The sequence below is a fragment of the Danio rerio genome, chromosome 21 (assembly GCF_052040795.2).
Source record: "Danio rerio strain M-AB ecotype USA chromosome 21, GRCz13ab, whole genome shotgun sequence".
Taxonomy (NCBI): Eukaryota; Metazoa; Chordata; class Actinopteri; order Cypriniformes; family Danionidae; genus Danio; species Danio rerio.
The window spans coordinates 23,800,242-23,827,809 of NC_141041.1; the positions used below are offsets into that span (position 1 = coordinate 23,800,242).

The 27,568-nt window shown below is 35.7% G+C and overlaps 4 protein-coding genes across 20 annotated transcripts in view; 1 reads left to right on the forward strand and 3 right to left on the reverse strand.

Annotated features, from left to right (window-relative positions):
* The window catches only part of LOC147838831 (odorant receptor 131-2-like), a 1,093,102-nt gene that overhangs the window by 862,290 nt on the left and 203,244 nt on the right, over positions 1-27,568 (reverse strand). The gene's annotated exons all lie outside the window — the stretch shown is intronic.
* Positions 15-5,053, forward strand: capslb (calcyphosine-like b). 2 transcript variants are annotated; one of them, NM_001017776.2, is made up of 6 exons: positions 59-107; positions 1,666-1,824; positions 1,899-2,076; positions 2,159-2,368; positions 2,564-2,684; positions 4,703-5,053. In NM_001017776.2, exons 2-5 carry the CDS (start codon positions 1,688-1,690, stop codon positions 2,666-2,668), a joined length of 630 nt encoding a protein of 209 aa, NP_001017776.2. In that variant the 5' UTR covers positions 59-107; positions 1,666-1,687; the 3' UTR covers positions 2,669-2,684; positions 4,703-5,053. The 2 variants fall into 2 exon arrangements, with proteins under 2 accessions (XP_087155797.1, NP_001017776.2); XM_087299671.1 differs by lacking the exon at positions 2,564-2,684 and having other exon boundaries at positions 15-107.
* On the reverse strand, positions 5,177-12,726 carry il7r (interleukin 7 receptor). 6 transcript variants are annotated; one of them, XM_087299074.1, is made up of 10 exons: positions 12,669-12,726; positions 12,497-12,598; positions 12,149-12,211; positions 11,922-12,033; positions 11,647-11,795; positions 11,161-11,294; positions 10,908-11,064; positions 7,193-7,295; positions 7,040-7,112; positions 5,177-6,939 (listed from the first exon to the last, which is right to left on the reverse strand). In XM_087299074.1, exons 3-10 carry the CDS (start codon positions 12,156-12,158, stop codon positions 6,619-6,621), a joined length of 1,059 nt encoding a protein of 352 aa, XP_087155200.1. In that variant the 5' UTR covers positions 12,159-12,211; positions 12,497-12,598; positions 12,669-12,726; the 3' UTR covers positions 5,177-6,618. The 6 variants fall into 6 exon arrangements, with proteins under 6 accessions (XP_087155200.1, XP_087155201.1, XP_087155198.1 ...); XM_087299075.1 differs by lacking the exon at positions 12,497-12,598; XM_087299072.1 differs by lacking the exon at positions 12,149-12,211.
* The window catches only part of myo5b (myosin VB), a 101,027-nt gene continuing 97,141 nt past the window's right edge, over positions 23,683-27,568 (reverse strand). For 3 of the 10 annotated variants that reach the window (XR_015519645.1, XR_015519643.1, XR_015519646.1), the window contains 3 exons: positions 25,722-25,868; positions 24,596-25,213; positions 23,683-24,179 (listed from right to left, as the gene is read on the reverse strand). Coding sequence is in view for 6 of the 10 variants with exons in the window: in XM_087300141.1 (XP_087156267.1) it covers positions 25,202-25,213; positions 25,722-25,868 (159 nt within the window). In the remaining 4 variants the exon portion in view is untranslated. Of the gene's footprint in view, positions 25,214-25,414; positions 25,869-27,568 lie in introns of those variants that run through there. The other 7 variants (XM_087300142.1, XM_087300143.1, XM_087300138.1 and 4 more) reach the window with 4 other exon arrangements.

Genomic DNA, 27,568 nt, shown 5'->3' on the forward strand with positions numbered 1-27,568 from the left:
AGCAGCGCGTCTCTATGGAAACAGTGGACGCTAAAACAGGGAAAAAACAGCCTTACGGAAATACAAGGTTTCGGGAAATTAATCTTCGCTTTCTTTCACTTCTCTATGTGAGTATGTTGTTAAGAGAGTATTAAGCATAGATAACGTCTTCATATGGTTCGCGATGTGTTTTTTGTTTGATTGAATCTGATTAAATGTTTACAGACGTATTTCCATACAGCGGTCAGTTGTCAGGCTATGCTTACTAATAGCACAAACTGGGTATTATTTTAATAAATATATTATTATGTTTTATTGAATAACTCATATATATAGACTACAAGGAATAGGCTATTTGTACTTTTAAAATCCATGCCAAAAGAAAGAAAAATCTGAGTGACGAACAACGAAAAACATGGTGAACATCAAACGTGTGGAATAATTGTTGTATAACGTTAACGTAAATTATGTAATGTTAAAATTAAATGTCGCTTATTTAATTGCATAAGTCTACTTTTTCTTCAGAAATCCTATTAAGCTCAGTATATTATTAAAGGTTTTTACTGTTTTACAAACAGACATACAGACAGACAGATAGATAGATAGATTGATAGACAGATATATAGTGAAAACAGCCACATCTTTATCGTTTTGCAATATTACAATCTTATAAACTATTTAATAAAACAAATACCAAATAAAATACATTCCTTCAGAAATCTTTTTGTACTCAGGATATTATTAAAGCTTCTTACAGTTTTACAAACAGACAGACAGGTAGACAGACAGGTAGACAGACAGATAGATAGATAGATAGATAGATAGATAGATAGATAGATAGATAGATAGATAGATAGATAGATAGATAGATAGATAGATAGATAGATGGATAGTGAAAACAGCCATATGTTTATCATTTTGCAATATTACAGTTTTATAAACCATTTAATAAAACAATTACCAAATAAACACATTTCCTTCAGAAATCGTATTGTACTCATAATATTATTAAAGCTTCTCACTGTTTTACAAATACACAGACAGACAGACAGACATGCAGGTAGATAGATAGATAGATAGATAGATAGATAGATAGATAGATAGATAGATAGATAGATAGATAGATAGACAGACAGACAGACAGACAGACAGACAGACAGACAGACACACAGACAGACAGCCAGACAGACAGACAGATATATATTGAAAACAGCCATATGTTTATCCTTTTGCAATATTATAATCTTATAAACGATTTAATAAAACAATAACCACAAAAACATGATTAAAAAAAAAAACTTTAAAACTTGGAGGTTGTACATAGATTGTACATGCTTTTGTTGAACTCTAACATTGCAATATCTTGATCTTATTTTTAAAACAATAACGTCAAATAAAAGAACTTGTACAGAAAATCTGTATGAAAGTCACTGACAAGCATACCAAACTACACTCAAGTGAAGCAATACATTGTTTCTAATTGATACAACCAAGAACATGAAAGCAGTAGCTTTATATTTCTCGATCATTTAAAAATGGTATTGTCATTTAAAGAGCTTCATGTGATTGTAGTTCTTTCCCTCATAAAATAGAGTTTGTCATGACTCTCTTCTTAGCGTTTTGACCAGTAGACAGCAGATGTGTATATACATTTGAATAAAACCCATGCATATGTTATCTTGTCAGCTTTAGATCAGATAGGTGGAGGATGGCAGGTACATCGCGACATAATCGAGAGATGATGATCAATGCCAAAAAGCAGCTGGCTGAGTGTTCAGACCCCATTGAGCGTCTGCGGCTGCAGTGTTTGTCCCGAGGATGTGCGGGCATCAAGGGACTGGGCAGGTACAGTATTCATAAGATACGATTCCTCCCATGAACAGAAGTGCAGGTGTTTGACTTCAACATGATGTTCTCAGGACTTTCCGGATCATGGATGATGACAACAATCGCACGCTGGATTTAAAAGAGTTCATAAAAGGTCTAAATGACTATGGTGTGCTCATGGAGAAAGAAGAGGCTATCAATCTTTTTCAGCAGTTTGACAGAGACGGCAGTGGACAAATTGACTTCGATGAGTTTCTTATTACTCTGAGGGTAAATGCATGAAATGGAGAGATTTGTAGTTGACAAGTTAAATCCTGGTTGTGCTTATTTTATTTGTATTCATCTATTGCAGCCACCCATGTCTAATGCCAGAAAGGAGGTGGTGTTACAGGCATTTAAAAAGCTGGATAAAACCGGAGACGGTGTGATTACTGTTGAGGATCTGAAAGGAGTGTATGATGTCAGAAAACACCCCAAATATCTAAATGGTGAGTGGACCGAAGACCAAATATTCCGCAAGTTCCTGGACAGTTTTGATTCTCCGGATGACAAGGATGGAAAGGTATGATGCTGAAAACATTGTAGTCTTATGTAACATATACAATAAAGAGTAAAATAATGTGCTGATTTAAAGCTATATTATTTAATAATATCATATTTATTTGGTTTAACCATCCATACACATCCTCCAATGGTTCCATTGTTGATCATTTGTTAAGTGTTTTCTTTGATCATGCTATATGTCTTCATGCATCAGGTCACAAAAGAGGAGTTTATGAACTACTACTCCGGCGTCAGCGCATCCATTGACACAGATATCTACTTTATATTAATGATGAGGAATGCATGGAGGCTTAATTAAGCTTAACTATTTTAGGGTAAAAAACTAAGAAGTCTTATCTTCATATAAAGCATGTCAATCAAACATTCACTTCAGTCTAAAGTGTATATGATAGTTCAAAACTATCCCTATAAATGAAATATCATATACACTTACCAGCCACTTTATTAGTTCCACTTAGCTAGTACAGTGTTAGACTCTCAAACCTGACCAAAATACCAATATAACAACAGTTTATGAAGTACTGTCTGCCTCACCTTTTAAAGGAACACTCATTTTACAACTCCCCTAAAGTTAAACTTTGTAATGTAATGTGTATGGCCATACACCCAAAGTGCTTCACAATCATGAGAGGGTCTCTCTCTACACCACCACCACTGTGCAGCATCCACTTGGTTGATGTGACTGCAGCCACAGGACAACAGCATTAACCACACACCAGCTATGGAGGAGAGACAGTGATCATTTGGTGGATGGGGATGATTAGGAGGCCATGACGGTAAGGGCTAATGGAGGGAATTTGGCCAGGACAGAGGTTACACCCCTACTCTTTACAAGAAGTGCAAAGGATTTTTAATGACCACAGAGAGTCAGGACCTCGGATTAACATCTAATCCAAAAGATGGCGTTCACTGACAGTATAGTGTCCCCTTCACTTTACTTTACTGGGACATAAGGACTCACACAGACCACAGGTTGAACGCCCCCTGCTGGCCTCACTAACACCACTTCCAACAGCAACCTACTTTTCCCATGTGGTCTCCCATCCAGCAGGTACTGACCAGGCTCAGCCCTGCTTAGCTTCAGTGAGTTTCCCGTCTTGGGCTAGGGTGCTCATGTCTGATTACTTTATTTATTTTGAATTGTAAAGGCAAAATTCTCCTACGAGAGTGATTATAGCGCATCCTGATGGTAAATGTGGTTATACTCATGGCAGGTATTATTTGGTATTTTGGACATTTATTTCACTAATTTGACAACCAACAAACACCATCTGGGAAACGGTTTGAATTTCTGCTTAGTTAAAAAATGTTAGTGTTGAATTTGGAACGACACTACATATACTATAATGCTGAGTTTGATAGTTCATAATTACGTAACACATGTTCATAGTGTATAGTGTGCTGTTTGGTACGCAGCTACGGATTAAACCATTAGCATCTTGCTAAAAAATCCAATGAGAGTTTTAATAATTTCCTTATTTAAAGCTTGATGTTACATTGTGCACTAAGACCAACGAAAAATGAAAAGTTGCTATTTTCTAGGCCAAAATCATGGCTAGGAAGTATACTCTAAGCGAGATGCTAAGTGATCTAATCCCATTCAGTGATTTATGCTAAGCTTAGCTAAAAGACAGACCTGGAAATCGGCTGAATGGGTTAAAAATGGTTCAAACTAAACTGTTTATCTCCAGGGGAGTTGTAAAATGAGCATATTTCCAAAAAGGTGGAGTAAAATGTTTTGAAGTTTAGCAGATCATGTTAGCCAAGTCTCATACCCAAAGTCATTTCTGCCATATGACTGGCTGATTAGATACTTGTGTATCAACAGGCAGATAGGTGTACCTAACAAAGTGGGTGGAAAATGGGTATTGAAGTATTGAAGAGGTTGAGTCTAAAATAAGGTGGCAAGTTGACTTTTTTAGGTGTTTAACAGCTACTAATTCTTGTGGTTTTGGGAATCTACACAATCAAAAAAAATAACCACATACTAATCATACACAGTGTTTCTCACTGCAGACAAGCAGCTGCACCAATGCATGTATTGTTTTATTCTAGAATCAGCCACACCATCTAACAAACCCAGGTGGTGTGGTAATGTTTCTAGACTTTGAGTCTTGTGATTGTGTGCATCCTCTTTATTTGGCTAATGAAAGTTGCACCTGCTCAGATCCCAAGGTGAGAAACACTTAGAAACACAAATTCTGTCTTTTATTAAATTACTCTGAAACTTCTTTTCTCTTTTCTGGGTTGCGATCATCCTTTTGGCTTTTGGTTTGGGTCTCTGCAAGAGCTGCCATTTGTTTTATAACAATATTTCTTTATCTTTCTACAGGTGACAAAGGATGAATTCTGGAATTATTACAGTGGAGTCAGTGCTTCTATTGACAATGATGTGTATTTTATTTTAATGATGAAGACTGCATGGAGATTATGAGGCAATCGAATCAAAAATCAAAGCTGCGATATTCCTGACAACTGATATTTGGTGCAAATCAAAAATCAAAGCTGCAATATTCCTAAAAGTGAAATGATAAATAGTACTAGCTTTGTAGTAGTTTGAATTATGTTTATAGCCTTGTTAGTGGTTACATAATTTGTTTAGGGTGTTTAAAGGTGCTGTTAAATCTTGTTGTTTTACAAAAGAATGACTAATTTAATAAATGTTTTATAATGGTTATAAAAAGTAGTCCATTCAGATGATTAATATGAAATGTGAGAATGTCATTTACATTTTGTCCCCTGCGAACTATGAACAGCTTAAATACAGAGTTGAGTATTCATAAATGAGTAACAATTGAGTATCTCATAATAAAAAGTGTACATTCCTTTATTAATATATATTGCTATAAAGGCTACCGCTAATTGCATTAAAAAATTTAAATACATGCGGGTAACTTTTTATAAGTAAAAAATAAGTCTTCAGATCATTATAATATAATCCTCTGACCAGAGAAAAAAGTGCCACTTGAATTATATGTATTACGTCTGGAAGTTAGGTTAACAAAACTCTTAGCTTTACTCAAGATATATACAGTGGTGTGAAAAAGTGTTTGCCCCTAATGACTTTTTATGTTTGACATTCTTTAAGATTTCCTATTATTCAGAAATTTAAATATTAGTTAAAGATAACACAAGTAAATACATCATGCAGTTTTAAAATGAAGGTTTTTATGAATAAGAAAACATGTTTGTGGACAATACTCTGGACTAATAAGACAAAAGTTGAACTTTTGCAAGGTGTGTGTTCCATTATGTGTGCCATAAAAGTATCGCTGCATTTCAGAAAAAAACTCATCAGCAGTAAAATGTGGAGGTGGTAGTGTGATGATCTGGAGCTGTTCAGTGCCTGGAAGACTGGCTGTGATAAATGGAACCATGAATTCTGCTGTGTACCAAAATCTCTTGTAGAAGAATGTCCAGCCATCTGTTAGTGACCTAGAGCTGAAGCAAACTTGGGTTCTGCAGTAGGACAATGATCCAAGGCACACCAGAAAGTCCACTTCTGAATGGCAGAACAAAACTAAATGAAGACTTTGGAGTGGCCTAGCCAATGTCCTGACCTGAACCCAATTGAAATGCTGTGTTTTCTTCCACATCGCTGCAACAAAGTCATCTGAAGTTATCAAAAATACTTGATTGCAGTTGTTTCTGCTAACGGTGGCCCAACCAGTTATTACAGCGATGTGTAGTTTTGCAATTTGTTTTCCTTTAATAATACAAACCTTCAATTAAAAACTGACTGATGTGTTTACTTGTGTCATCGATACAAGTAAACATTTATATTAGTTTGATGATCTGAAACATTAAAGTGTGACAAACATGCAATGAAATCAGTATGTATATATACATATATAGATGAAAACATACATGGATTAATGTCTATAGCAGAGGATACTGAGGCTAGCAGCAGTTACATGAGGTCTGAGTATGTGTGGTGAGTTCAGCAATGTGAACTGATCAATAATTCACCCTTAATGCTGTTTCTGAAACATTCAGAAGGAAATCAGCTACTAAAATGGAAACCACAGGTGTGCGTGATGCTTGGTTGAAAATGAAACCTGTGGATAACTGCTATGATACAAACATACTTAACAACTGAATATGTCTGACATGTGAAAGCATCTCATTTTATGCAACAGGCTTCCTGGTTTATGAAATGCTTCATATATATTCTTAGTTAACCTTTATCATGTGAATACAATGAGTTCTTCAACCGAGAGTCTGTAAAATCACAAAAACACGTCCAGTTCATTGTGTTTTGAAGAGGCTGGACATTGTGACATAGGCTTCTTCTTTACATTCGAGTTGAGGAGACTTCAGACCCTGAGAGACACTATTTTCCATTTCTTTTTCCAAATCTGATTCATCTAACAATCTTATTTTTAAATGGGACTGCTCTCTCGGAAGCCGTTCATCTGCGTTCATGTCCATTTCACTCACTGACGCACTTGAGGAACTGTAGCGAAGCTCATCCTGAAGCTCAGGGGCAGATGGCTTTTCATCAACATAATCCACGCGGTGTATAAAGGCGTCGCTGAATATCTCAGGACTGAAAGTGAAAGGAAGGCCCTGAAAATGCAAAAAATCTCAATGAGAACGTGGAGCACATCTTGATTTAATCATGCTGAACATCAAGAGAAGCAACAATACGAAAACAAACTGCTATTACCTCCTTTGCTCTTTGCATTTGAGCGAGAGTTGCTTTTGGGTGTGGGATGTTTGGTGTAATGTATTTCTTTATCCTGGGTAAGAACAATTTGTATATTTTTTAAAAATGTTATTACATTTTTGTTTAAATGTAAAAAAAAAAAAAAACACTCACTGTGTTCTCCATCGCAGGGCAATCAAACTAATGATGAGAACCAGAATGATGGTAAGGATGCCGGTGACAACTTGTGGTGTTTGGATGGGGGCGTGATTTTTTGCTTTGGTAAGTAAATGCAGAACATACATCATCATTTCAATTCATCAGGCATGATTAATAACACTTTTCATACAGTCCTAAAGCTTTTTGATTCATCACCTCCCTAATAATTGACGCAGAGAGGCCCAGTCATGTTTCTGAGTCTGACTGATGTTTTTTGTTTTTTAAATAAGGGTTTTTCACTCTTGAAAACCAAGTTAAACCTGGGTTATTTGCAGACATACTCCTGTTTTTTTTTTTTTTTTTTACTTCCTAAATCCTGTGCATTTCCATTATTTGCTTTGTTCATGCCATGTTTACCGTAATTAAAAGCCTCTTAAATCAATCATGTCCTCGTGAAACTTGTAATTACAACTTGTACATTGAATTTTGTGAGAGCTCTGACTTGTACAGGGTTTCTGCAGGTTTCTTCAACTTTAATTTATGACTTATTAAGACCCTATAAAGGCCATTACGAGTGAAATTTTAGACGTATACAGGGCTAAACACTAAGGATTTTTTCTAATGACCCGGTTATTTCTGTAAAAATAAATTGTATTAATGGAAGATCATGTAAAGCATGGGTCTCAAACTTAATTCCTGGAGGGCCGCAGCTCTGCACAGTTTTGCTCCAATCATAATCAAACACTGCTGATCCAACTAATCAAGGTGTTCAAGACTACTAGAGCCTATTAACAAAATCCCTTTAGAGCAAGTCATTTCACTTGGCGGCCATAAACAACTCTCAGGCAGTATGCTCGGGCACTCTGTCTGAATGGGAAAACATCAGATGGGGAAACATCTGAATGGGAAAACATCTCCAAAACTGCTTGCCAAGCTTACGATTGATTTTCATATTAGGAATCACCAATAAAATTAAACAACAACTGTCCATTTAGTTTAATTTCTAAATGTACACATCACACAAAATCTGCAGAAACTCACGTCTGGTCCGAACCTCTCCCCTAGAGTATCGTCAGTTTATAGCGATCAGTTGTCTCCTGTGGTTTTTTTCACCATGTAGCAAACGATGATTGGCTCCTCTACTAGTACGCGGGGCTTTATTCACCATATTGACATTACACTTTTCCCCATTTAAAAAGATCCGAGTGACATGTCTTGTGTATTCTATAGTCTTTGCTATTAAGTATGTGTAATGTTGAGGTAGTTGGAGCTAAAATCTGCAGAGGTGTGGCCCTCCAGGAACTTTGAGTTTGAGACCATTGATGTAAAGCGATGTGTTGCTTTAATTTTTTTTCCCTGATTAAGGAATTTAATAAAAAAAAAATTGCTGTAAAAATGTCTAACGGCTGTTGCAAATTGTATCTGTTTGCAATAAAAAACTTAAAAAAAAAAAAAAAGTTGAGATGAATTATAGGTAGGCCCACACAGAAATCCACAGATTTCCGCAGAATTTTAGCCCATCGTGGAGTCTATTTATTTACTTGTGTAAATGTGTGTAAACTTAAATTTAGTCAGTTTTTAAATTAATTTGAATAATATTATTAACAAATATAAAAATGTTCATATAATTTATTTACAGTACAGTTTGTAAAGTAGTACTTTCTGTCTTTTGGTAGATATATTACAGTTTTTCTCAGTGGCTTTGGTGCATTTCTCTCAACACTATTTACATTTGCACAACAGTTAATGCATTTCTCAAAACAATTAGTCATTTGTGCACATCCTAGTAGCAGTTTCTCATTCCTTCCAACAAATTGCAAATGCTTTTGGACATGCATCAATTGCTTTCATACAACTCTCTGCTATTTATAACATTTTCATTCAAAATGAACTAAACTTGTGAATGCTGAATAGTCATTCCACATAAAACTAATAGTCCTCATTTCATCACTTGAGTCATTACAGACAAAAGTGTTGAACTAGTTGTCAAAATCTGTCAAGCAAATTTTATTTAAAAAAAAATGTAAATCTCTATTTTACTGAAAATGTCTTTTAAATTGAACAATTTCATGAATGATTTACAGACCTGTGTGTGTTATAGGTTCAGTTCCGATATGTACTGCATTTTTGTTTACAATTTTGCACAGCTCTACCCAAAGGAAGTTTATGTTTGTTGTAAATAAGGGTGTATTTATTCTTTTGCGCAATGCTGTGAATAAATTAGAATTGTCAAGAGCAAATGCAGTAAAAATGTGAAACAAACGTATTCAGTGTCTTGTACTCAGAAACCTCACTAAATGCAGTGATGTCAAACTTTACTGTAGTTTTCAAATGAGTGTGCAAATAGTATCTAGTGCTGTCTTGAGCATTTTCAGGAAGTGTCACCAAAATCTGACTTTTTTTGCATTGAAAAAATGTAGAGTAAACTGTCAAAATGAAAACATGACAAAGTCATTTGACTATCTTGATCATAAAGAATGGTCATGTTGATTGACATGAATACTTGCTTTTGAGGAATAAACTATCCATTATGAGCATGTGATGCGCTTTGGCAGGTTATTAGCTAGGTTTTGCAGTTTGTACTAATTGTTTTGAGAAATGCTTTAACTGTTGTGCAGAAATGCACTAGTGTTGTGAGAAATGCACCAAAGCGATTAAGAAAAACTGTAAGTAAGAGACTTGAATTCTAATTGGATTTGCATTGTAAACATTAAATAAAAATGTAAAAAAAGGATTATTTTTTGTTTAATTAATTTAATTTTTAGTTATGATACTCCCAAAATCATTCTGCATAAATCTGCAAAATGACAAAATTTTGCGAAGGAATAGCTAAAAATGTCTGCAGATTCTGTCAGTTCCTAATTATAGGTTACAAATTGAGTAACTTTACTTGGACATAGGAAAATTAAGACCTTTTTTAAACGATTTAAAACTTACAACACAGTTTTTCAGTGAATTTAAGACTTTTTTAAGGCCTAAAAGTTTGTTTTTAAAATTTAAGTCATTTTAACACATTTTAAGACCCTGCAGACACCTTGTTATATGATGTGACTGCTTCTGATTTATTTTAGGCATTGGTAGTTTTGACAGCCTGCTGGACACATCTGAGTAAAAAGTCACTTACTGTCATCTTAAAATGTCTTTAATTATTACAGGAATGCAACAGAACAATAATCAAATGGTACAATGGTCATAACTTTAATAAATAAATAGTTTACAAGTTGTTACTAGTTCCACAAGGACATAAACGTTTTATTTTTGAGATCATGGTAATTCAGATATGGCTTAAGTGCACTAAATGCTGACTTTATCCAAAATGGACTTTTCAGAATATAAAAATAAGTAATAAATTAGTCTCCAGTTGATGCATTTTGACATTTCTAGTCATAACCAGTCAAAGCATGTGAATATGAAGCTCCCCGAGCTGGTTGTCAATTGCTAGCTGTAGCATTGTAACACTGCAATGTTAATAATAATAATGTAAAACTAGTGCTACTTCTTCTCTGCAGCAGGGTTTCAACAATTTGGGTAGAGATATTAATCCAGTTTCTAAATGACAGTTGAACTGTAACTTTACTAAGAGTTAAAAGTGGGATTTGAAACAACGATTAACCAGGGTTTAAAGCCTTATAAACACCACTCATAACTCATAACCCCACTAACTTATTCAATATTCATGTATTCTCTCATTTAACCAACATTTGACCTCCAAACTATGATCTCCACTCACTTTTTATAGTGAAATTGGCATCTGAACTCCACTCACTCCAGTCACCGGCAAAATAGTTTATAGGTTTTGCTCTGACACGTGTACTGTAAACACCATCTCCACCAAGTCTGTCTCTGCTCATACTGATGTTCTTATAGTCAACAAGTAAACTGATGGGCTGCAAAACAGAAACAGGATGTTTAGTTGTTAAAAAGAAATGATTTTGTCTCAATTTTAAAGAAACGTCAAGGGGTCAAACTATTGTGAGAAACACCTCATGTTCACCACGGATCTCCACTTGGAACTGACATTGACGAACATAATCATGACGGTGTTCAAACCATATGAAAATTTCATCCGTTTCTTTCAAAAAAGTGGCACTTTTTAATTCAGGAGCTGGAATTTTGACTGCAAAGACAAAAAAATAGGTAGATGGATTGATGGATGGATGGATGGATGGATGGATGGATGGATGGATGGATGGATGGATGGATGGATGGATGGATGGATGGATGGATGGATGGATAGATAGATAGATAGATAGATAGATAGATAGATAGATAGATAGATAGATAGATAGATAGATAGACAGACAGACAGACAGACAGACAGACAGACAGACAGACAGACAGACAGACAGACAGACAGACAGACAGACAGACAGACAGACAGACAGACAGACAGACAGACAGACAGACAGATAGATAGATAGATAGATAGATAGATAGATAGATAGATAGATAGATAGATAGATACTTGCCCATTTTTGTCAGGTCAATTTCCTTTTCAATAATGCCGTCTCTTAAGTGTACTTGCAGCTCATATTTCACTATATTTTCTAAATTCTCAAAAGAAAAATATTTTGGTCCCAGAGTTGCGTTTGTACACTTACTCTTCTCTTTCATTTTGCTAAATAGAACAAAGTTCAGTATTAGAGCAAACACTGATTCACATAAATTCACATTCACAAAAGTTATGAACTATTCAATTACCAACAGATTCCTTGACTATTTATAAATATGTGTTAAGAAGTACCAGAGTGTTGCGAATATGACCTCCTCAATGGGTTCATCGTTAGGAAAACAGTAAAGGATATTCTGCATGAGAGTCAAAGTGGATGTGCAGGTCACTTCTTTGTCAGGCAAATCTAAAATGAATCAATAAAAGAAAAATTACTAACCCTTAAGTCTTCAAACCATTATGTTGTGTGTCAGCTTAAAGGGATAGTTGGTGAAAAATGAAAAAAAAAAAAACATATTTACATATCCACATTTTTTCTTCTGTGGATTTCAGTGGCTACAGGTTTCCAACATTCTTCAAAATATCTAGATGAAAAAAACTTACTGGTTTAAAATCCCATGAGAGTGCTTATGGCCATGGGTCATTTACCCCTTTAATCATTTCAAATGGACTCCCCCACCCCACACACACCAAACGCATACATCTGTTTATCGTCATAATCATGTATCACTACAGAAAAAAACTACATTTATTTCACAAGGTAGTGGTTTGACTGTATAGATAGACTGATCAAATGTATCATTTAAAAAGTAACATAATTAGTCTCTACCTTCTGAGATTATTATATAAAGAGTTAAATCTGAATTTACCACCATCTCCACTTTCAGACAGGCCCAAAGGACAGAAAACAACAAAGATAATCCACAAAAGTCCCGCCATCTCTCATCCAGCAGCAGAAGAGATAGAGATCACTTAAGAGAGACGTCTTCATTACTCACACACACACACATTTACTGACAACTGACAGCTCACAACACTTACTGTGGTACTTTCGAGAGAGAGAGAGAGAGAGAGAGAGAGTGAGAGAGAGAGTTCGTGTGAAACCCAACTGTGCCTCATGCTGCTTTTGTGACGTCCAAACAAAGTCGCCCCCTGGTGGTAGATGCAGTTTAGGTTAAAAATTAGCCGTGAGTCGAACTTTAACAAACAACATACTGCTAGATAATTTATGCAAATCAAAAGTCCGATTAAATGTATCTGAAAGAGGATTTCCAAATGCACTTGCTTTGATTTAGGCTAGTTTGTTACACAAAGTTTCTGTCTACAGGAGTAATATCTTGACAAAAATGTCACAGGAACGATGTTTATAGGAACTTTCTATCAAAGTCATTGAAATATTTTGAGTCCAAAATAAATAATATACATAAAATGATAAATAGGTATATATTAGGTATATATTAATAATCTACTTTTTTGTGTGTTCTATGTAGTTTGAATTTCTGTAATATGAATGCAATTCCATTTTGTCATTAACACATTGATTAGTTCCTTTACATGACATCCATTCACAAATCCTTTCCTGTGGCACAAAATGTCTATTGAATTCAAATAACCTCTATGTAAGTATTAGGTCATCCGAATTATTCGGATGTTACTCAGCACTCTGTAGCCTTTTCGCATTACTATAATGGAAGTATCGTCACCTTAGAATTATAAGGTTCTATCTGACATTTTTGACAAAATTGAGTTGTGGACATATTCTTATGAAATGACAACTTATTTACATTATGGGATTTTTTTTATTTATATAAGTTATTTACATTTTAAGATTTTTTATCTAAAAAACAAACAAATGTTACACACATACTGTTTGCTATATGGAATGCAAAAACTTTGAAGCTCAATATCTCAAAGTCATTCAGAATGCAGATAGAACCTTATAATTCCATGGGCATTTTAAATGTAGTATTGGAAGTAAATGTAGCAGTTTTGCATAAATAATGCGCAATAAAGTCTGAAATTAGCCATTTTGGAAGCTTACACTGTCAAAAATTATATGACTAGTGACAACATTATTTTTTATTTCATTAAAGCGTATTAAAATTTAATTAATTAAAAGTTAATTTGAATTTAATTTTGTAAGCTGTTTTAAGTCAGGCTAACAAAATGTAAGTTCAATGGACTCAAAAGGTTAATTTGATTAAATTTTATTTATTAATTTGTGTTTCTTAACAGTGTTTCTTAACAATTTACAAAAGCTGCTATTGGTGTAACAAGGAAACCTGCACAATGTTTTTTTTTTTATAACATGATGATTCTTATTTGTCAAAAGATCAAGAGGAAACTGATTTCTCATCTCATGATACCTTTAATGCAGAAGAGCAGGTAGCAAAACAGCTATGTGTACAAGATAGAAGAATAAATCTCATGTGAAATGAATATAAACTCAACACAATTTGAGTCATGTCAAATTAGCAATTTTGAAAAAGCCTTAAGTGTATTAGCCAAAATGATACCAAATAAAACACAGTTGTCTAAAATTGATTCCAGGGAGAGGCTTTTACGTTAACAACAATAGGCATATGCTGTAGTTAATTGGTATAGTTATTTTTCTGGCTGCTGTCTGCAAGCATATCTGAACAAACTTGCAACCCATTTTTGAGTTGCCACCCACCAGCTGAGGACCACCGCACTGTACCATACACAACATCTGTTCTACTGTAGCAGCTACATCAAGCTTTAAAAAAAATAGTCAGCACTTTATTTAGGTCAGACCATGGAAGACCAAAGCAGGTTGTGGTTGAGACAAAAATACGTTACGAACATTTCAGAAGAATGAACCTACTGGCTGAAAAAAAAACCCAACTTCCAAGTAAATACACCCAATACTTCCTCAAGCTACAAAATGACACGTAAGGTGTGTGTGTGTGGAGGGGGGGTGGAAGGGGGGGACTAAGTAGAGGATTCAGTTTGATTTAGACTAATGCACAAAAAACCTTCATACCATACCTTTTACTTTGATGTTCTCTAAAAAGCGGTCAAGATGTAATGACAATGATTTGTTTTTTTTCTCACTCAAATCATCTTTAAAAGTATTGACTTCAGACTATTTTCAAAAAGTACAGGTAAATATAAAACAAAAAAGTCCCCTCTCAGCATGAACCTCTAATCTAAAAAACAAAAACAAGTGGTAACCTATTACAACCCACTTCCTGTCGCCTCCGGCAAATGGGTTTATGCAAAAAATGAGGCCAACAGATCTTTGGTCTGAACTGCTACCTGTATTGTAAACAAACTATACAAACTACACTCAAAATGACTTTTGATATGATTTTAATGAGTTGAAACAACACAATTCTTAAGGTTTTTTTTTTGACAAATTAATTGTTTTATGTTCAATTCACTTACATTTTTAAAAAAAATTTAAGTTAACTTAAACGATTTGTGTTGTGACAACATAAAAGAAATTGTTTGGAACTCTGCATTTTTTACAGTGTACATGGCACTGGATACACAAAATGACACAAAGGTTTGATTTTAAAAGTTATTTCAATGAATCCTGCCATAAACGTCTGAGAATTTCATTATGCAAGAGCTAATGAAAATTTCAGTTATGAGTCTTGAGGATACTTAACAATATTAGTGTTGTCTATTTTGGTGTGATTGTGTTGTGGAGAGATTGTGGTTACTCAGCTGTTTATCTGCATATATCCTGTATGCAGAGAGCATTTATTCTTTTTATTGTAATACATTAACACTCAAATGAAAAACGGAAGATTTGATTCAAGTAGTTTTTAAACTTAAAAGGATTTCACAATATGCAAAAATGACAGTTTAAATGAGCAATATCTGATCTTATGACTAAATCTGGTAAAACTCTGCAATCTGGTAAAGTCTCTGTAAAGTAGCAAAGAAAGATCTTTACAACCAATAACAGTCCATAATTTGTTTTTTTGACCCATCGAATAACCACATAAATGGATGTGGTGTGGCAGTAAAATCAGCTTTCTGTCTTGAATCTGTCAGAAAACAGATGTGGTTTAATCAGGTTATCAGGGTAGTCACATCTCCTGCTTCAAACAAGGACAAAGGTCATTTGTTAGCAGTTTATTTTCAGTATTAACACTGCAACCTCTAATCTAAAGGCCAAGGATTTTTGTCAAATTTACCAAGTCCAAATGTCCAGCTCAACATTTATTTTTTTAATGGACAATCATATACTGACATAATGTTGTAACTACAATAGGTAAAAGCACACTGTAAAAATCCTGGTAGCCTTAAATTTTTAAGTTGAATCAAATTAACTTTATGAGTCCTCTGAACTTATATTATGTTAAACTGGCTTAAAACAGCTTGCCTAACTTTATAAAATTAAGTTAGAACAGTTACAATGAAATAAAAACACGCTATTGATTATGTAATTGTTTACAGTGTATAGAAAGTAAAGTTCTAGTGCAAAGGTTTGTCAAATTGTACTATGTAAAATGATTTAAATTTATTTATTTATTGCCACATCAACTTAAGGCTATTTCATGGCTAACTTATGTAAAATGATTAAAAATCAATTTAAAAAAAAATATTTTACATGTACTTAACAATTGGAATAATTAAATATAAATGATTTAAAATAAGTGTACTGGTATTAACGTGTTAGTTAAAATAAATTTTAAACAAAATTAAAGAAAACATATGAAATGTTTAAATGTATATTTAAATTTATTTTGAGCTAATTGCCCAGCGAATATCTGTCACTTTCAATAAATTCAGCCTAATTTTTTAAAAAATAAATCAAACTAAAACTATTTTTGGCATTTGTTGGCCAATTTATATTTTTGGATGAACTATCTTCAATGAAAACTATAGACAATAAACAAAATGCAACAAAATTCTTAAAATGTTAACAAAAATAAATACAATCTTATCTTAAATTAACTTTATGAGTCCACTGAACTTAAAACAACTTGCATAACTTATAAAATTAAGTTAGAACATGATTACCTTAGTTTAATAAGTTACAATGAAATAAAAACATGCTATCATGACTAACTGATCATATCATTTTTTGCAGCTTGTAGAGAGATAAGTTCTAGTGCAAAAGTTTGTGCAATTGTACTGTTTTAAATGATTTATTTATTGCCACATCAGCAATTTAAAGATATTTCATGGTAAGATATCTATGTAAAATTATTAAAAATCTCCTTTCGTCCACTACCGGTCAAAAGTTTGGGGTCACTTTTTTTTTTTTTTTTAAGAAAATTATTCTGTTCACCAAGGCAGCATTTATTAAATGTAAAAACATTTTTTTTAAATAACTGCTTTCATATTGTATGTAGTTTCAAATGAAATTATTACTTCAGTCTTTTATTACTATTACTAATAATAATATTTACAATAATAATTATTAATATTAGAGTGATTTCTGAAGAGTCTTATGACTCTAAAGACTAGATGGCTTAGACACTAATGAAGCTAAAAATTCATTTAAAAAATAACTGGAATAAATGATTAAATTAAATTGAACTACTTTTGAACAGTTATTTTATGCTCCAATAACATTTAGCAATTTTACAGTTTTTACTGTATTTTTGATGAGATAAATGCAGCCTTGGTGAACAGGAGAAGCTTATTTTTAAACATTTAAAAATTCTACAGAGACCAAACTTTTAATCGGTAGTATATATTTTACATGTACTTAAAAACTAGAATAACAAAATATGAATGATTTAAAATAAGTGTAGTGGTTTTACCTTGTTATTTAAAATAAATATTATCTGAAATGTAAGAAAACATAATGAAATGTAAATTTTAATTTAACTGAAGCTAATTGCCAAGAAGATATTTCTCCTTTTCATGTAGTTCAGCCCAATCTTTAAAAAAAAATCAAACTAAAACTAAATTTACAGGGATACTTCACCCAAAACTGAAAATCATCTCATCATTTACTCACTCGTCATCTTTTTGAGTTTCTTTTTTCCGCTGAAGACGAAAAAAAGTTATTTTGAAGAAAGCTGTGACCATTGACTTCCCTAGTATTTGTTTTTCTTACGATGAAATGATTACTGGCATTCAACATTCATTAAAATAACTACTTTTTTGTTCAAAACAAGAAAGAAACACATTTAAAAAACACTTGAGGGTGAGTAAATGGTGATTACATTTACATTTCTGTATGAACTATACCTCCAAAAAAATCCAAAATTGTTTACAGGAAAACCTTCAGAACACAATACAGTCTGATCAGTTTTCACTTCTGTTTTAACTGAACTTTTGACCTTCAATTTACTGACACATAATGCTTAAGCCAGAACAAGTTATATGAGAAGCTAATAAAAAAGGTGTTAAAAAACAGAAAGGTCCCATGCACTGAAGAGATTTTGAGGCCTACAGAGAGCAGGATGGCGCAGCATCAATAAGAGCAAGAAGAGCGTTTTCAGCCTTGCTTTCGAATGCCTCCGTGGGCGATTGAACTGCGGTTAACACACTGTAGCTCAGCGATCATCATGTGAGAACGAGAAAACGAGGTGGGGAGAAAGGGGAGAAAGCATGCGCCGTTTAGCCCCGTCATTTGTGTTTTTCGCAGAAACAGTGAGACATCTTTTCCTTCGGGTCGGTGCCAATAACTGAAGCTGTTGGTAGGTCTCCACGTGGCGGAATGACACCATTGAAGGAACGCAAGTCGGTGCTCAGAGGAGCATAGAGATCTTTGAGTTGCATTGTAAGAGCCCCTTCCCCCTCCTCTACTAAACCACACTCTATCGCTTGTAGGCCCCTATCGCTCAAAAGCATCTCAAAACAACAGCCTTGGTGGTTTCTCAGCACACTTGTTGTCTGTATTCCGCGCGCAAGGCTCCTATGCCATTGGGTGCTGGGTTTTTAATGTCTCTGCACTCTTATTCCTCATCCTTGCTTGAGGTTGTGGATCTTTGAGCTCCTACAAACCTCTGTGATGCGCGGGAGGTGATGAGCGGCTTTCTGTCACTTTACGGGGTGTACAAACTTTCTTTACTGACTAAAGTATACACGTAAAGCATGACTGTTTTACATTTGGATGTATTCTGCATTATTGTGAGATGTTTATTGACTGTGAAAGAATATCTGATCAAGAAATCTTGTTTAAGCGTTAATCATAGACTAAATCATGTTTCACCTTATTTTTTCTAATTTGTGATTTAATGTAATTTAACCCATTAACTACCCCACCAAACAATTTTTAGATTGCATTTCTTAACTCCTAATGTCGCTAGTTAACGCACTCAATGCATTTTCTTTTCAACACATCCCATAATTTCTATAATATTAACCTCTACCAAATGGTAGATATGTCAGTTTATCGTAAAAGTATCGGAACTAATACATATACTATAAAAAATCTGAAAATAAGAAGTGTCATTTATAAAATAAATATTCAAAACAAAACATTTTAAAACACTAAATCATCTTTATTTTTTGAAATATGCCATAAAAGATTCTCATTTACAGGTTTTCTTGTGTTATTTACAACCGGAGCCGGGAACACTTCACAAAAGACATTAAACTTGAACAGCATCTGCACTTATGTTAGTCTTTTTTTATTATTCATGAGGTTCCCATAATCCTGGACCAGGCCGTATCCTGAGCAGCTGCTGTCATGGAGGATTGGAGAGCATGAGACTGATTCCTGAAAGACCCCAGTGACAGACGAGTCTCTGCAATTATCCTGAAGGGCCAGTCTGTACACCAGCCGGTGACCTCTCCCTCCTGCAGCTTCTCGATGATGGACGTGCAGCGTTCTTCAGCCTCCGGCGCGTAGACTGCAGCTCTGCACAAGAAGTTTGGCCAGAGGAGAAATGGTCGTGCCCTGAGCCTGGTTTCTCTCGAAGTTTTTTTCTTTGCTTTTGTCAATTGGTGAAGTTTGTTCCTCGCCACTGTTGCCACTTGCTTGCATGGTATGAGACTTGTGGAGCTGCGCATCGATGGATTTACTCTTCAGAAGTTGTAAGAGGGTAACATGGTGGCGCAGTGGGTAGCACAGTTGCCTCACAGCAAGAGGGTTGCAGGTCCGGGCTTGTTCAGTTGGCATCTTTGTTTTCACGTGGGTTTCCTCTTGGTGCTCTGGTTTCCTCCACAGTCCAAAGACATGCAGTACAGGTGTGAGTGTGAATGGGTGTTTCCTAGTACTGGGTTGCAGCTGGAAGGGCATCCACTGTGTAAAACATATGCTGGATAAGTTGGCGGTTCATTCAGCTGTGGCGACCCCTGATTAATAAAGGGGCCGAGCCGAAGGAAAATGAATGAATGAATGAAGTAGTGTTTATTATTCATTCATTCATTTTCTTTTCAGCTTAGACCCTTTATTAATCTGGGGTCGCCACAGCGGAATGAACTGCCTTCTTATCCAGCACATTTTTACGCAGCGGATGCACTTCCAGCCGGCAGCCACAAACCCATCACTGGGAAACATCCATTCACACTCAATCACACACATACACTACAGACAATTTAGCTTACCCATTTCCTCTCTACCGCATGTCTTTGGACTTGTGGAGGAAACCAGAGCACCTGAAGGAAACGCATGCAAAATCAGGGAGAACATGCAAACTCCACACAAAACTGCCAACTGCCCCGGCCAAGGCTGGAACAAGCAAACTTCTTGCTGTTAGGCGACAGCACTACCTACAGCACCACTGCAATGCCCTGGTGTTTGTTATTTGTAAGTAAAATGATTCAAAACAGGATGATATGCTGACTAGTACTATAATTACCTATTTGGCAAAAAAAAAAAAAAAAAAAAAACCTCAACTAAACAAAAAATGAATTGACTCAATAGCTGTAACTGTTGCTTCAGTTGATGTGACAAGAATAGCTTTATTAGTAAAATACAATAATCAACATTGCATGAATTAACAAAGTTACCCATACAGCAAAATATATCTGGCCCATTCAATCAGCTTCTGCTTGGCCCACCTGCCGCAGTGAATTACGAGACATGACTGGACCAAGTCTGGCTTCCAGACAAGGGCCAAACATGGACCATATCTGGGCCAAGTCTTAGCCAAGTTAATAACCCATAACTGAGCCTGAACTGAGCCAGATATGTTGGCGTGTCACAATTGTAATGAAATTGATAAACCATGAATCATTGCGCTTTAGGCGTGCTATGAGTGTGCTTTTCTCGAATCGACCTGATTGGAAGAATTTTTTTAAATAATAAAAATGTACTTTTAATGGGGGTCAAGATAGGCCAAACTTACGTGGCCCACATATCAAATATTAACATCTGGGCCAAATACTAAAATTTACATCTGGCCAAGGTATTGTGTGCATGCCGCCTTAAAGACGGTGCCACCTTTGCCAGACCAGGGCCATGTTTGGCCCACATGTTGCAAGCCAGTGCAGGACAAATGCCTGCTGTGGCCAGAATTCTTTGCTACCTGGGTATGTTAGCTGAATAAAATATTGTTTATAAAAAAAAGTTGTTGAGACAAAAAGTTCTTACTGCATCAAGTTGCTTAGTTTTTTTTTTTTAATGTTTTGTCAACACTTTCTTTTTTTACAGTGCACTTGTAAAGAGAAAATAAACCCTGTTCAAACAGTCTCCCTTATTTAAATCTCTAGTTTTGTTTTTCACCATCATGAGTTTGCACTGCCAGAGTTTGATGACTTCCTGTGAAAACGTTACCACAGAGGTTGAGCAGACAAGGCAAATTATCAAGCTGGCGTGTGTTGCCATCCTACGACCGTTACCACAGAGCTCGTATGTCTGGGAAAAAGAGCACAGCCACATTCACAAGACCCCATCGAGGATGTTGAAAGCAGCGACAGGAAATGCAAAAACTTGATAAACAGATCAAAAGATAACTTCTTTATCTGCATCATATTTAAAGTGGTCAACAAGGGCAACATGTTGACACATTTTATTGACTCCATAATCGTGACACTTGTTTTTAACATTAACAGAATAAAAAGATATACCCTAACAAAAAATCTTGCAGGATTTTGGCTGTATATGTGTAGGGATGGCAGCGGTGGGTATCACTTTAGCTTGACGGCAAGAAGGTTGCTGGTTTGAGCCCTGGCTGGGAGTTGGCATTTCTGTGTGGACTTTGCATGTTCTCCCCTTGTTTGGGTAGGTTTCCTCCGGTTTACCCCTCAAGTTATAAGACAAAAGCTATAGGTGAATTGAATAAGTTAAATTGGCCGCTCTATGTTTGTGTGTGAATGCAAGAGTGTATGGGTGTTTACCAGTACTAGGTTGCGGCTAGAACGGGATCCACTGTGTAAAACATATGCTGAACAAGTTGGTGGTTCATTCCGTCGTGGCAACCCCTGATTAATAAAGGGACTATGCCGAAAAGAAAATGAATGAATAATGTGTAAGGATCCTGCAGGCAGGAATCATGTTGGACTGAATGAAAATCCTGCAGGACAGGGTACATTGCTACAGGACTCCTGTAGGGTTGTTCCTGTATGACTGAAAGTAAAGAGCAGGATTCTCATGTACAGTATATTATTATATATGTCCACTGGTGTCCTGTGGGATTGTGTAAACTCCTACAGAAATGATAAGACTCCAGCAGGATGTAAAATTCATGGTTTTGCTGAAACGTTAGTGTTATTTCTGATAGATATCATGGACCTCATAAGCTGACTTTATGCGTTCATCTGGCAAATTTCAAAATAAAAACAAAAAGACTTTTAATACAACTAGGTTAAGTCTGCAACCCAGCATACAGGAAACACTCATATCACCCTGCAGCCCAAGACTGGTTACTTACTGAAGCCTGGTCTGAGCCTGGTCAGTACCTGGATGGGAGACCACATGGGAAAAGTAGGTTGCTTTTGTAAGTGGTGTTAGTGAGGCCAGCAGGGGGCGTTCAACTTGTGGTCTGCGTGAGTCCTAATAACCCAAATTTAGTAAAGGGGACACTATACTGTCAGTAAGGGCTGTCTTTTGGATGAGATGTTAAATCTGACTCTATGTGGTCATTAAAAATGCCATAGCATTAGGGGTGTCCTGGCTAAATTTCCACCATTGGCCCTTTCCATTATAGCCTCCAAATCATCCCCATACACTGAATTGCCTGTGTCTCTCCACTCCACCTATAGCTGGTGTATGGTGAGCGCACTGCTATGCCTGAACATATTGCAGGTCATTATCAAGGTACATGTGTTGACCCCTTCAAGTGAAAAGTTGTTTAAAATGAAACTCAGCACTCTTCAGCATTGTGTTTTTTCAAGAATGCTGCCCAATATTTGTAACAACAAATATGTTGGCTTAAAAAAAGAGTTTATGTGGACAAAAACAGAGCTAGGAATGATTGAAGCATCCCAGTCTTCCTTTTGATTCATAAACAGGTCATTTTTATAGATTTTGTTTTAAACTCGAGACAATAGACGTTCACCAGTATTAATGTACTTTGATCAGCAAGTGTCCCAATACTTGGCTGGTCTTTATTATTACTTCTGCATATGCCTTCCTATTGTAATGCATTTCAATATAAAAACGACAATGTTTTACACACTTAAAATAGTAAATAAAATAAAGACATGATTATGCATGAAACACTGTCTGAAAAGCTTTACTGTTACTGAACAGAAAGCAAGGCAAGGTGTAATTCACAATTCAAAACCATAATCAGTAGTACATTTTCGATTTATAAATAATGCTCTCTTACACATGAATTGTACCGCTAATTAATTTCTTACACTAATTGTATCAAGAGCATGGACAACACTATGCTTTTTTTAGACTGGGTTTTTAGGTAAAGCTCTCAGCATTGTATTTACAGAAATGAAGCATGAATAAATTTATAATGATTTTTCTGGTAGAAACATTTTATGGTACAACCCTGGTGGATTATGAAGTTTCTGATTGTTTACTCTGAACACCCTAATGCACTACATAAAGGACAGTTGTGCCTAACAAGTATAAAATGTATGCACAGACTCACCATAAGCACACACACTTTCACACAGAGAGAGACATTGTAAAAATAAAATTGGTTACTTTTGTTTTAATAGTCAGATTTTTTTTTAAAAACCCCCCACCTCTGAAATAATGCAAGACTACAACACAGAAAATTGACAGTTCTTTATTGACACTGAAAGAACTATTTGACAATTCTTTATTGGCATGGAGATAACTCAGAATCTCTTCAGAGCGAGGAGAATTTGACTTCTGTAGAGCCTAAATGTTGAAAGCTAAAACTAAAAGATGATCACTTTGAAACAAATGAAGTTTCCTGAATCGACACAATGCACTATTCTTGCAGAACAGCTCATTCAGTTGGCAACGTACGAGGGAAAACATCGTAGAGATTATATAAAAATGTACTTTTCATAAAAGTCAAAGAAAAAGTGCGTAGTTATTGCTATCGACTGCACATGATCGTTCACAGAGCTGTGCAACAGTGTAAAGTAAATCGAGATAATTGCTTTCGTGAAATCGCAACCTGCTAGTTTTGAGAATGCCTTTTATTGTACTTATGCCAGTTTAAACGACACCTCCTGAAATACATTTCTACATCACAACCTGCCCAGCAAACAATTTGTGTTTAATAGACGTCTAATACACTGCAAAAAATGCTTTTCTTACTTAGATTTTTTGTCTTGTTTCTAGTCCAAATATCTAAAAGTTCCTAAATCAAGAAGAATTTTCTAAACAAGCAAAACATATTGCCTTGTTTTGAGAAATATTATGCCAATATTAAGTCAGTTTTTCCTTAAAACAAGCAAAATAATCTGCCAATGGGGTAAGCAAAATAATCTTACATCAAAAGAAAAAACAAGATTATTTTCCTTACCCCATTGGCAGATTATTTTGCTTGTTTTAAGGAAAAACTGACTTAATATTGGCATATTATTTCTCAAATCAAGGCAATATGTTTTGCTTGTCTAAAAAATGCTTCCTGATATAAGAAATTTTAGATATTTAGACTAGAAACAAGACAAAAAATCTAAGCAAGAAAAGCATTTTTTGCAGTGTAGACATCTAAATGTAGACAGCTTGGCTAAACAAGGCTAAACTTGGGCCGTCAGTGAAAATCTAAGAGACATCTAAGAATAGCCCAAAACTATTGTTGTCAAGTTGACAGATTAGACAGACTTTATATGTGCAGTCATTCATTTCTGTTTATTTGATGACTAGTCTAGTTTTGGCCTATTCTTAGAGGTGTATAACAGCGCAAATTTATCCTTGTTTTAGCCAAGACGACTTTGTTAAGATGTCTATTAGACGTCTATTAGATATCTTTTAAAAATTGTGGTTGCAGCACATTCTAGATTCCACCGACAGACGACAATCCCACCATTATTGATTTCCACAGCATATTAAATATCCCAGCTCAAACTCCTCTCGACGTCCTGAGTCTCTCTGCTTCACATACTTCCGCTTTTCAATGACACTTTCACTATCTGCCCTATCCCTTTGGCTCTGTGTTTCAGGGCCCCGAGTCTCTGCATCAGATTCTTCAACACATGGGAAAAACATGAAAACACCATGTTCAGAGCAAATCCAGATTGGTCACAGTGGAAACAGCCATTGCAATGCAGAGATTTCCAGCGTCTTCTGTGGAAATGAATCTCTGGAGCCCATTTTAAAAGTTCTCCTAGAAAATAAAAAACAAGATGGCGGCGCTGCTTCAGTAGGAGTCCATGTTTTCTGAGATGAAACTCCAGCACAAGCAAAGAAAAATAAAATACACTTTTCCATTACAAACACACAGAAATCAGTGCATACTAACACAGATACATGACGAACACACACTCTGGTATTAGTGTTTAGTGTCAGTAGCCCAAAAACCCTCGTATTTTCATTTCCATTTAATCATAAGTATTAGTCAAACGCATCCCCATCCAAAATACAGCGTTTTCACTTTGTTCAGGGAGTGAGTGAAAAGGCAGACAGCTTATTTACACCGCATAGTTCATCAGACTTCAACACCACAGTTAGTCGGTCAGGGAGAAGACGGTTCATCTGGTTAAAGTACCCACAGGTCGAATTGGTGGTGTTAGTATGTGGGTTATATTAGCAGATCTGCGTCCGGCCAGCTCTGGTTTCTGCAGGTTTGATTGTGCCGGAGCTCAGTGTTAGACAGAGAGACGGAGATGTCAGACCCGCGTCAGGAAGTCCAGGCTGAGGGAGGCTGGGATGTGGATGGTTTCCAGGCTGAGGTTGGAAGGAGTGTACGGGAAGAGCACGGGGAAGGTGTATTTCGTGTCCGCCAGCAGTTGGTTGTTTTCTATTCGATCTTGGAGGCGATTCTGTGAAGGACAGTGAGCGTATTCATCAGATAATCGCACCGAGAAGGCATCAGAAAATATTCATACTCTAGTCTCTATTCACATGCTTATACTACGTCTTTAAAGTATGTAGTTGTTCTGTGAAGAAAATGTACATACGTTTGAGTGTGTAACTGAAGAGTATGCAAGTTTTGGGACATATTACTTCTTCATTAATGGATGTCTTGTTGCTTAGTTAGTTACAGTAGGTCCCCTGTCAATCATTTCTTTCATATTTAATGATCTACCTTATTGAAGATGCAGAAGCAGGTTAATCTAACATTCGCAAGTTTTTCATGCAGAAAATCTCCTTAGTTCTTTGGATAAATATGTTAATTTTTTTTATAGAAGTTCATATTGGTGTTGCAGATGAACTATAACATGGAAAACGTGATTTCATTTTTTTAAAGTTGGCTAGAAATTAACTCATAGTCATTAAAACTTCTTAACCAAAGCCCCTTTACTTAACAGTTGGTCTTGTGCGTCCATGTTTGTAGCTTGTTTACACTTTTTACCCAAGTTTGTAGTACTAATCAAATTTAATGCACACTGTATTGGGGCAATATTAGTGGTTAGAGCAGGGGTGTGCAACTAATTTTTCCAGGGTCCACATTAGACTCTGGGGGGTATAGAAAGCTAGACCAATACAGGTATTTGTTTTCAAAAAATAAAAACATTCTGTGAAACTATTCAATTAACATTCATAAAAACTCTCGTTTAAAAAAGAATCAATTTTAAATAAAAAGTATTTTAAAGAGCAGCATCACAATACTGACTTCATATAAATGCCACGGGGTTGTTTGATTGATTGCTTTACTTCAGTTAATATTCATTCTGATCTGACAATGCGAGTTAACACGAGGGGACTTTAGCTATGCCTTTTGCGCTCTCAGTTTCGTTATTTCAAATGGAGATGCGCCTGTTCAGCGCGCAAATAGGAAGAGATACACATGCAGTACGTCACTCTCACATCAACACCACAGTGACTCAGACTCTGCTTTATTATCCCGTTAGGGAAACTAAAATTGCAACAAGGTACCATAACACAGGCGAAAGTTCCATGTCGGTGGGTATTTACATTGCTGGTGGTGCTCTGCCAGGCCTCTACTCAACTGTCTTCAGTTCCTGTTTGCTCTTGGGGCATTTTCCCTTCAGTTTTGTGAAATGCAGGCTCAATCGAATTCGGATCAGGTGATTGACTTGACCACTGCATAACATTCTACTTCTTTCCCTTCATAATTTGATTGCTTCACCTTAGGTACATTTTATTTATTTATCCTTAATTTTTATATTAACTTAGAGAATTCTAGCCTGAGTTGGGCTGAACAAGCGCACTGAATTCAGGCCAATGTGAGGTGGATATGTGCTGTAATGATCATCACTGAGAGAGGATCTGTATCTGCATTTGTTAAACCATTAATCTGAGGTAATTAGTCTACTTTTATTACTGTGTAATTCTATACAAAGTGTGAAGTTGCCTGGTTGGTTCCTTTCACATGACTTGTGGTTCGCTTGCTGCACTGAAATGTTTAGATTTTTTTTCAACCCGTGTCGCCTGGAAAACGTGAGCGTGACATACCACATGTGTATCTCTTCCTACAGTATTTGCGCGCTGAACAGGCATGTCTCCATTTAAAATAATGAAACTGAGAGGGCAAAAGATGCTATATGTTAAAGTCCCT

Coding starts and splice junctions, on each gene's coding strand:
- il7r (XM_087299072.1), bottom strand. CDS start 12,566: ATGGCGGGACTTTTGTGGATTATCTTTGTTGTTTTCTGTCCTTTGGGC. Junction 12,034..12,496: donor GTCTGAAAGTGGAGATGGTG/GTAAATTCAGAT, acceptor GATTCATTTTAG/ATTTGCCTGACAAAGAAGTG. Junction 11,796..11,921: donor GTCATATTCGCAACACTCTG/GTACTTCTTAAC, acceptor TGTTCTATTTAG/CAAAATGAAAGAGAAGAGTA.
- capslb (NM_001017776.2), top strand. CDS start 1,688: ATGGCAGGTACATCGCGACATAATCGAGAGATGATGATCAATGCCAAA. Junction 1,825..1,898: donor GGCATCAAGGGACTGGGCAG/GTACAGTATTCA, acceptor TGATGTTCTCAG/GACTTTCCGGATCATGGATG. Junction 2,077..2,158: donor AGTTTCTTATTACTCTGAGG/GTAAATGCATGA, acceptor CATCTATTGCAG/CCACCCATGTCTAATGCCAG.